This window comes from Phascolarctos cinereus, unplaced genomic scaffold, assembly GCF_003287225.1.
Source record: "Phascolarctos cinereus isolate Bilbo 61053 unplaced genomic scaffold, phaCin_HiC Scaffold_726;HRSCAF=1367, whole genome shotgun sequence".
NCBI lineage: Eukaryota > Metazoa > Chordata > Mammalia > Diprotodontia > Phascolarctidae > Phascolarctos > Phascolarctos cinereus.
This window is the reverse complement of record NW_027556098.1, coordinates 381567774-381577876: the sequence shown is the minus strand read 5'-3', so window position 1 is coordinate 381577876 and position 10103 is coordinate 381567774. Positions and strand designations below refer to the sequence as shown.

Sequence of the window (10103 nt, the reverse complement as noted above, 5' to 3'; positions counted from 1 at the left end):
TGAATGATGACTACTAATTTATAGAGCACTTTACAGTGTGCCCAGGTGTGCATCTGGGGGAGCCTTGAATAAGGTGTGAAATTCCCTGAATTAGGTCAATTCTTTGAATAGGTAGGAAAATCATCATCTCAGGTTCATAGACACCTTCCCACCAAGGACCCAACCAACCCCAGGCCCCAGAAGAGCCCTGCTCATAATTCACTCCAAGACACTCTCTTGTGCAATATTTGCTTTTATTCCAACAGGACAGGACTGAGCTGGTCGTGGCCCTCACCCTTCTCAACAGTAAGAGCAACAGGGCAGGGGGCCAGAGGTGTCACCTCCAGGAAGGAGGCTAGAAAACCATGGATTCAGACAACAGGGACAATTTGAAAGACAGAGCTCAGGCTGCAGCAGGTTAAGGCAAAGGCTGGCTGATGGGGCTGAGAGCATGGGGACAGCCAGCATCAGTGAGGGGGCCTCTCTCCACCACCAGGGCTAGAGCTACCAGAAGTAGTTGGGACAGTCATGGACGATGAGGTTCCAGGCATCGTCAAAGGCCTTCACCACCCCAGGCTCCAGAGGGCCCTCCTCTGCTGCTGCCAGATTCTGCTGTAGCTGCTCCAGGCTGGTCATGCCCAGGATGACGGCGTCTCCACGGGCCCCCTGTCAGGAGAGGAAGGAGAAAGCAAGCTATGTGTGCAGGTTGCTTATGCTTATGACTGGAAGAGTCATGGAGGCAAGGATGGTCTCACTTCTTGTATCTCCCCCAGACACAAAATTCTATCATCTCATTAGCACCAATATTCTGCCATTGCTGCTCTGGTGTTACTAATAGTAGACCACAATCTATGAAGATCTTCCCCCCCCCCCCCACCGCTGGCCTTTCCCTCAACCCTCAGGGCAATGGTAAGACATAGGTGGGTGTAAGTAGGCTTCAGCATATAACCAAAGAGGCTTGTGCTCAATATGTTCTGGCCTAATTTTCCAGACGTATATCTCATTATTCCACACTTCCCACCAAATTGGATGGTTTTTTATTTCCTAACCTCATTTTTTTTTTCTTTTTTGCTTTTTGGTGAGGCAATCGGGTTAAGTGACTTGTCCAGGGTCAGACAGCTAGTAAGTGTTACGTATCTGAGGCTGCATTTGAAGTCAGGTCCTCCTGACTCCAGGGCCAGAGCTCTTTTCACTGCACCACCTTGCTGCCCCCCAACCTCATTTTCATCTCCCACCCTGGTGCCTTTGCTTGGGTCCCACCCCACGTCTGGATATTCTCCCTTCCACCTCCTAGCATCCTCAGCTTCCTTCCAGGCTCAGCACCAATACCGCCTCCTCCTGGAAGCCTGCCCTGCTCTTCTTAACTGTTACTGCTTTCTCACGCTCACATGATCATGAGGTCACTTATCTGTACCTCCTACCCCTCATTAGAATGCACCTCCTGGAAGGCAGGGAATGTTGTTCCCTTGTGTGTCTGAATTCTTAGGGCCTCCAGCAGTGCCTGGCACACAGCTGGTGCCCCATCGATGCTTGCTGAATAGAACCCAAAGTACAGCCACGCAAAGAGGTAGTGGAGCAACCCATGAGTAGCGACAAGCAGACGATCCAGTGGCCCCCCGGGGGCCCACAGGCTATTTTGCAAATCCAGAAGGAGGCAGCTTCTAGCCCACAGTGGGTGAGTCTTCTGTGGAGCTTGTACAGCAAGAAATGCACCCAAGGGCTTGCTCAAGGCCACCCAAACAAAAGAGCCTGACCCGGGCCTCGGACCCAAGCCTTCCTGACTCTGAGGCCAGCTCTCTATCCACTCTGACCAGCTACTGTCATGGGTCATTATGGCTGGAGGAAGGTGTAGACAAATAGAATTCAGAGGCATGTGAGAAGACTCATAAGATGTGATTCAGAAGCAGCTCTGTGGCCCGGTCGATAGAGCAGGAAGCGCTGATACTTAGTAACTGTGTGACCCCGGACAAGTCACTTCACTGCTGTCTGCCTCAGTTTCCCTAGAGGTCAAATGAGCAAACTAATAGCACCAACCTCCCAGGGTTATTACAGATGAGAGAATATTTGAACAGTGTTCAGCACAGCCGCCCGGCACACAGTAGGTGCCATATAAATGTTTGTTCCCTTCCACTTCAGAATGTAAAAAGCTGAACCAGGAGGTTGAGAGACAGCTTTTGTGTACAAAGTGTAAATTACAAAAGGATCCTTTATCCAACTCAGAGTTTCAGGAAGTATGCTTTGGAGTGTCATTAACCAGTTGTGTTCAAACACTATTTATCCAATTTTGCTAAGAAGCCCATTGGATCGAGGAGCAGAAGAAGTCGGCAGAGACATTTCTAAGAAGGAAAGGACACGTCCTCTCAATAATGCCAAAGCTGAGAATGGCCCAACCTCCTAAAGGCTCAGGACCCAGGGGAACAGGTAGGCTCCTGGGGCATTACCTGGATCTGGGAGTGATGGTACATCCACCTGAGGGCTGCTGAGGTCATACTGGGAGGGTTGGCCCCATAAGATGCAGCTAGTGCTTTCCGCACAAGATCAATGGCTTGAAAGTGAAGTACTTTCCAGTAGCTGTGTTGAATGGGTAGAGAGGGAAGTTCAGTGGTCAGTGCCCCCAGGCTGGCCTCAGCAGGGCCTGTGCGGGTACTCAGCTTGGCAGAGAACCCAGGTACCATCCACTGCAAACCTCCACGTGGGGCTGCACTTCCCCAGTGAGGATCCCAAAGCGACCTCTGGTTATGTCTAGTCCACCACCCAATGAACAATTCATAAGCTCAGGACGCAGGCCTTGGGCACATGTTATCTAAGACCTTCATTCCTCTAGAGTCACCTGTCCCCATAATTACCCATCTCATTCCCTGTGACATCCCGAGAAGGCCCATTTTAGGACTGGCTGCCACATTCTGGGAAGGACACTGAGAGAGTCCAGAGGAAGGTGAGGCCCCTCCAGGACATGGCAGACACTGAAAGAGGGGTTAAGGGAACTGCGGCTGTTTGGTCTAAACTTGGGAGCAGTTGAGAGGGCAGGAAAGCACGTGTCATACATGTGAGGGGCTGTCCTGCAGACAGTTCCAAATCGGCCAATTTTGTTTCAATGTCAGGAAACACATTTTACAGGTGAGAAAAGGAAGACTGAGAGATGATGCCTCATCCGAGGTCCCAGAGCTACTTAATGATGAAAAGAGTCCTAGGTTTCTAAGCCAACATTTTTTTTCTTTGCTGTCTGCTAAGCAAGTCCTCTCTAAGGCAAGGTGTGAAGCTCTGATTAAGCACTAGGGACTCCTAATTCCAGGCTCAATCCCTGCAATTCTGGCCTTGAAGGTGAGCTCAGAGAGGCAAGAGACATCTCAAGGGGAGATTGGTATAGCAGAATGAACAATGCATTTGGAGCCAGAACACTCAGGATCCAATGTGAGTGCTTGCTGCCAACTAGCTCTGTGACAATCAGCCAGTCTCTTCATCTCCCTGTGCCTCAGTTTCCCAATCTGTAAAAAGAGGGAGGTGACTTCTGACTTCTTCTCCCTCCTATAACCCCACAGGAGCCAAGACCACTGGAATCAGGACAGTTTAAGAGGGTCCCAACCCACAGGAAAGAGGACTCAAGGATCCGGGAGGGATCAGAACATTCTCCCATCTCTGACCCACTCATATGCAGCTCACCGCTTATGGTACAGCTGAGAGACACGCCGTCCAAAGAATCGGGTTATAGGCTGTTTTTTGTCCTTGTCTTCATACTTGTATTTGCCAGTCAGGAAACCACCTGTGGAAAGGGCAGACAATTAGATCTCAGGGATTTCACAGAGGGCTAAGGATACCCACATAGGCTTAGAGCTCAGTAAAAGGCCAAAGGCTGCGTGAGGCAGGCGCCTCACTTTTCAACTTTGTAATAATCCAGGAAGAAGCTGAATGAATGAAAAAGCATGTACTAAACTTTATTGAACTACTGCAAAGCAATCAAAGCTAAGTGCTATAGGTGCAGATGGAAAAGAAAAAAAAATCCCTGCCCTCATAAAATTTCCTTTCTAACCACAGAAATAACATGAGAGACAAGGCCTGGAAGGAGCATTTTGGTGGCAAAAGTGACCAGGAGGGTGAGTGTGGGAACAGGGGACAATATTGACACACCTCACCCCGGGAGGATGGCCAGGGTTCATTGGTTCATAATTCCAGAACTGGGAGTGGAGTGGGGCTGAATTGGGAGGGCAGGAAGAGGAGAAGGCTAGTTCTTCTAGGGCAAAGGGGCAAAACTGGACTGAAATGGGATGAGGAAATAGTTATCAGAATAAATAAAAGGACAGTAAAATATAGATAATGTCTCACTTTAAGCTACTATGTGGCCCACAAGGTTACTCACGTGTGGATTAGTGTCTCCTATTTCTAATTAACCTCACTGGGACCTCACTACCATCCCTGGACACTGTCTTTCTCCTCCCCCCTCCTTCAAGCTGAGCTTAGAGGAGAGTTAGTAGGTCTAAGGGAAGCCACAATAAATTCAGATTTCTGGAGCACTCTTTACCTTTAAAAAAAAAACATGCCTTCCCACAGCAGCTCTATGAGGTAGTTAGTATAAATATTATTTCTCCCATTTGGCCAGAGAGGCTGAGAGAGGTTGCAATTTACCCGTGGACACACAGCTAGCAAGTATCAAAGGCCAGATTTGAACCCAGATCTCTTGACTTCATGTCTTTATTCTACTATCCCATCTCACAGACTCTGAGGTCCCCTCCCCACTTTTCCTCATACCAGCCAAAGGGCTGTAGACATAGAACCGCAGTCCATAGTGACGCAGGCAGGGGAACAGCTCCTTCTCCACTTGCCTGTCGATGGCGCTGTACATTCCCTGTGAGGAGGAAAGACAGCACAGATGAGGAGGCTCAGGGAAGGGACAACCCCCCAAACCATCCCAGGTCAGGAGAGGTCACCAGCTTGGCACACTAGCTGGAGGTCTAGTCCAACACATTCACTTTACAGATGAGGAAACTGAGGCCCAGAGATGGCATTAGGCAGGAAGTGGAAGAGTCAGGATTTGAACCCAGGTCTTCTGTCTCCAAAGCCCCAAGGCACTGGGAGTCAGAGCCCTAGATCAGAGTCTCTGCTGGGCCATTTACTAGCAGTATCACATGGAGCCAGTCCCTCCCTCCTTTGACCTCGAGGGTAGAAAGGTTCTCTGTCCATGGGGTCAGGTCACTCTATGGCCAAGAAGGGCCCCAGGAGACCCAGCAGCATCCTGGGCTCAGACAGGTGCTCACCTGGTACACAGTGGGGAGGACCCAGCCATTTTTCTTGCAGAGAGTGCAGATTTCAGCTACTTCCCAGGAGGCGTAGTTAGAGAGGCCCAGCTCTACAAATTTACCCTGCAGGGGAGAGAGGGAGAGAGAAAGACAGAGGGACAGAGGGAGACAAAGGGAAGGGGGGATGGGAGGAGAGAGGGGAGGAGGAGAGAGGAAGAGGGAGAAAGAGAGACACAGAAAGGGAGGGAAGGAGGGAGAAGGGAGAGAGGGAAAGAGAGAGGGAGAGGGAAAAACAGAGAGAGAGGGGTAAAGGAGGTAGGAGGGGGAGAGAGTGAGGGAGGGAGAGGGAGAAAGACAGAAAGAGGTAGAGAAGGAAGTGGAGAGAGAGAGAACGGGGGAGGGAGAAAGAAGGGGGAGGGAGAGAGGAAGGGAATATAATTAGAGTATCTTTGAGAGTAGAGACTATTTTATTCATCTCCAGCTCTATCACAGTGCCTGGCACACAGTAGGTGGTTAATAAATAATCTTGAATGATTGATGAATGCTCTAAGGCTTCTCCAGATCTGACATTCTGTGTTCTAAGGTTCTCCCATCTCTGACATCTCGGGTTCTAAGGGCCCTCCCAGCTCTGATACTCTGTACCCCAAAGGCCCCTCTCTGCCATCCTCTCATCTCACCTCCTTGTGTAGCTCATTGCAAGCCTCCAGTGTCTCCTCAATGGGGGTGACATGGTCTGGAAAATGCAGGTAGAAAAGATCCACTTTGGGGCACTGCAGCCTCTTCAGGGAAGTCTCCAACTGGGACCGGACACTGCTAGCACTGAGGGTCTTTCCATCCAAGGGATTGGCCTTGGTGGCAATTTTCACTTGGGGAAAAAGAAGGTGGTAGGAAGGGCTGAGATTCAAGTCAATTCAAGCAATACACAGAAAACCCTCAGCTAAGCCCTATATCCAAACAGCTGACATTTTTTCAAAAGATTTTATTGATATCTTTTGGGGTTTTTTATCCTCATAGTTTTCCCCAGGATCCCTCCTCCCCTTCCCAGAGAGCCTTCCTATCTACCTTAATAGTGTGTTTTTACAGGCAGTTAGGTGGTTCAGTGAACTAATTGCTGGGACTGGAGTCAGGAAGAGGCGAGTTCCAATTCTGTGTCAGATACTTACTAGCTGTGTCACTCTGAGCAGGTCACGAAAATGCTATCTGCCTCAATTTCCTCAAGTGTAAAATGGGAATAATAATAATGATAGCATCTACCTCCTAGGACTGCAATGATATGATATTTGTAAGTGCTTGACACAGTACCTGGCACATAGTAGGCATTTAATATATGCTTCTTTCCTTCCTTACTTCATGGACCCCTATGTCACTCTGGCAAAGCCCACGGACCCATTCTCAGAATAATGTTTTTAAATAATTAAAAGAAATTAATATTACATTTCTGTTAGAAGCTGGTGAAAAGAAAGAGGAGGCAGGTTTTTTCCCCCCAATGTCACTGATCCCCTGAAAGCTACCCCAGAACCCTATGGTTAAGAATCCCTGATGTAGTCCAAATGTCTTATCTTACCTTAGAGAATATAAAAATCTAGCAAGGACAAATGACTTGTCCAGGTCACCTGAACATGGGCTTTCATGAAAGGGTGTGTGTGTGTGTGTGTGTGTGTGTGTGTGTGTGTGTGTCTGGCATAGAGGAAAGAATTCTGCATTTGGAGTCAAGAAGGAGCTCAGCTGCAAATCCTAGCAGGGCCACTGGAAACCTGTGCAGCCTCTGGAAAGTTACTTATTCACTGTGGGCCTCAGTTTCCTCATCTGTCAAATAAGGGATTTTATTGCTCACTAGCTCTGTGACCTTGGACAAGTCACTTCACTGGATCTTTTTCCTTACCCCTAGAAGGAGGAGGCTGGTTGGGCCAAATGATCTGAATGATCTGGTGTTCCTATGAATGAGGGGGAGGGGATCTGGAGACAGGGGAGTCAGGAGAAGAGGACAAAGGTCAAGTTTAAGTCCAGGTTGTTCTGAACTACTCAAAAAGGTGTCATTTAAAATTTACTTGTCATACCTATTACTGAGCTCTCAGACTTGAGTCACCTGCCTAGTGTGACACAAAGCATTATTAAGTATCTACTACTATGTGTCAGATGCTTTACCGATATTGCCTGATTTGATCCTCACAACCACCCTAGAAGGTAGTGCAACTGTTCTCTCCATTTAACAGTTAAGGAAACTGAGGCAAGCAGAGGCTAAGTGACATGCCAGGGTTATAAACTAGTAAATGTCTGAGGCTGGATTCCAACTCAGGTCTTCCTGATTCCTAGCTGCCCATGGGAGGCAGTCCAGTCACCTGGGTGGTTTCCTCTATTCAGTTTCATACTCTATCCTTCCTCTCTTAGCTGCCAGGAAAAAGATTAGGTCCTGATAGGAGTTTTGTTTTCAGCTACAACTACAATTTTGGGGATAGGACCCAGCCCAAGTAGGGAGAGGGGGTGAGGAAAGAGGTGGTGGAGAGGAATGGTGGTTAAAGGGCCCTGATTAGCAAGAAGCTGGAAAGATAATTTAGGGATCATGGGAATACAAGTGTAGAGCTGGAAGGCCTCTAGAAGACATTTATTCCAAACCTGTCCCTTTACCGGTGAGGGAAAAAAACCTTTTTGGGTCTCAGTTTCCTCATCTGTAAAATGAGAGAGTTGGGATGTGATGACCTCTAAGGTCCCTTGCTTCTCTCAATTGCTGATTCTATAGCCAGAGTTCAAGTACTTTCTCAAAGTCACAATGAAAGTTCAGAGCTGGGATTTCAACCCAGCTAGAGAGTGTACAGAATTATAATGTGGGTCTGTGTCATTATTTCAGTCCTGTCTGAGCCTTCAGGACCTCATTTGAGGTTTTCTTGGTGAAGCTACTGGAGTGATTTGTCATTTCCTTCTCCAGTTCATTTGACAGATGGGACAATGTGGTAGAAAGAAGCCCTGGGCTGCCAGTTCTGTCCCATCTCTGCAGTTCATTCACTGTGTGTGTTGCCTTAGAGAAGTCATTTCCATTTCTGGGCCTCAGTTTCCCTCTCTGTAAAACAGGGAGTTGAGATAAAAGTGATCTCTAAGCCCCCTCAGTCCTGACATTCTACTTTCTAAGGTTCATTTGAGTTCTAACAGTCTGGGTTCTAAGGTTTCTTCCAGCTCTTAGATTCTATAAATCCAAGAAGGCAGCAGATCACCTACTCAGGGAGGGAGGACTTTGGGGTGAGATCAGGCACTGAAGGACGGAGGCCCTAAATGGGGCTCATTCACTTTGCTCAAGTGTAGCAAGGGAAGACTCTCCCCGAGTCTCTCCTCCCGCCCCAATGGAGGCCCTAAGTAGCATCACAACCGTGAGAAAGAACAGAACAGACCTATTCCCTCTCTCCACCCCACCCCCCAAACTCCTTGGCCTCAGAGCAGTGCCAGATAAAATTGAACCACAGCCTAGGTCAATAAAGTCTCCTCCCCTTCCTTTGGGCAGGAACTGTAATTCAGCCTGGCAGGCATGGAAGGACGCATGCTTGGGGACAGGGAGTCCATAGGAAGGCTACTGGTCAAAGAGTGACTAAGGATGATTAGAATCCAGTTACTACTCAGGACAGTTTGTCATGGCGCTGGGGAAACCCTGGGAGCAGGGGCCCTTTAAAAGACGCCACGTAGGCGCCAGGGGAAGTCAGAGTGTTTGCGGACCAGGTGATTGATGGAGGCAAAGGTTACTCGGGAGGGGCAGAGAGGCCACAGATTAATTACACTGATCAGGGGAGGAGGAAGGAGGTTTCAGAAATAAGGGTGCATGGCCTCTAGATGCACTGTCCAGGGGGAAGCTGAGGTTGTAAAGGTAGAGGCTGCAGGGGCGGACATAGAGAACCCAGATCAAGGGGACTGAGGATGCAAGGCCCGGAGGAGTTGGTCTGGACTGTACTGGCCTCGGATCCCAGTGTCAGGGTAAAGCGTCCCAAGGTGCTCTCCTCAGACTGCGACATTAGGGAGAGTCGAGCCTGCACGGACTCGGGACCCATCTGCCATGTGTGGGGTGGGTGGGATTTAAGTAGCAAGACGCTGAGTGGCACGGACCCCGGGGTGTGGGCAGGGGCCGCTGCACGGGGTCGGGGTAGGCAGGGCACGGGCCGCTTTACCTCCTTTGCTGCCGTCTTTCAGCCCCAGGTCCATGCTGCCCAAGAAGCTTTCGGACTGGCCTTCGCCATAATAGTGGGCTGTGTCCACCTCACGGTAGCCGCGGTCCAAGAAGGCTTGCATGCAGACCTTGCTGGCTGCCAGGTCCATGCGCCAGCCCATCTCCATCGCGCCCAGCACGGTGCCCGGACGGTCCTGAGTCCGAGCTGCAGAGGACATCGCGGCGGCTGCGCTAGGAGAGCAGAGCAGACACTCGTTCCGGGAGAGTAGAGCAGACACTCGCGCCAGTAGAGCAGAGAAGACACTTGCGCACACGAGGGTCTGGGCAGAAGGATCTTTTTAAGCGCACTGCCAGCACACCCGAGCCCCGGCCCCGGCCCTTTGACGTCGCCCAGGAGGCGGGTAGGGAAGGTGGAGATCAGAGAAGGCCCGCTCCCTGGGTCAATGTGCAAAGTACGCTGCGCCACTGGGGTAGGTGGAAGCCCTGCATCCTCCCGGATCAGGCTTAGATGCTCTTTGGAACCGCGTGGTGCGGGCGGAAGGTACTGGGACTCACCCGTGCAGGCAAGTGCCCCGCTCCCATCCCGGACCCTTCTCCAGTATCCCGGAATCTGGAGCTGAAGCAACCTTAAAGGAACCTCTAGTCCAACACTCTCCTTTTTCACATGAGGAAACTGAGGCTCAGGAACAAAAAGGGTTTTTCCCAGGGTCTCCCTGAGCTAGGATTCCAACCTAGGTCTTGTTTATCTC

At 49.9% G+C, this 10103-nt stretch overlaps 1 protein-coding gene across 1 annotated transcript; it reads right to left on the bottom strand.

Annotated features, from left to right (window-relative positions):
* Positions 1–214: 214 nt before the first annotated feature.
* On the bottom strand, positions 215–9733 carry LOC110198712 (aflatoxin B1 aldehyde reductase member 2-like). Its single transcript, XM_020973134.2, has 7 exons — positions 9356–9733; positions 5888–6075; positions 5229–5333; positions 4723–4819; positions 3640–3739; positions 2421–2550; positions 215–645 (listed from the first exon to the last, which is right to left on the bottom strand). Exons 1-7 carry the CDS (start codon positions 9570–9572, stop codon positions 484–486), a joined length of 999 nt encoding a protein of 332 aa, XP_020828793.1. The 5' UTR covers positions 9573–9733; the 3' UTR covers positions 215–483.
* Between the last annotated feature and the right edge of the window lie 370 nt (positions 9734–10103).

Coding starts and splice junctions, on each gene's coding strand:
- LOC110198712 (XM_020973134.2), bottom strand. CDS start 9,572: ATGTCCTCTGCAGCTCGGACTCAGGACCGTCCGGGCACCGTGCTGGGC. Junction 6,076..9,355: donor GAAAGACGGCAGCAAAGGAG/GTAAAGCGGCCC, acceptor TTTTTCCCCAAG/TGAAAATTGCCACCAAGGCC. Junction 5,334..5,887: donor GCAATGAGCTACACAAGGAG/GTGAGATGAGAG, acceptor TCTCCCCTGCAG/GGTAAATTTGTAGAGCTGGG.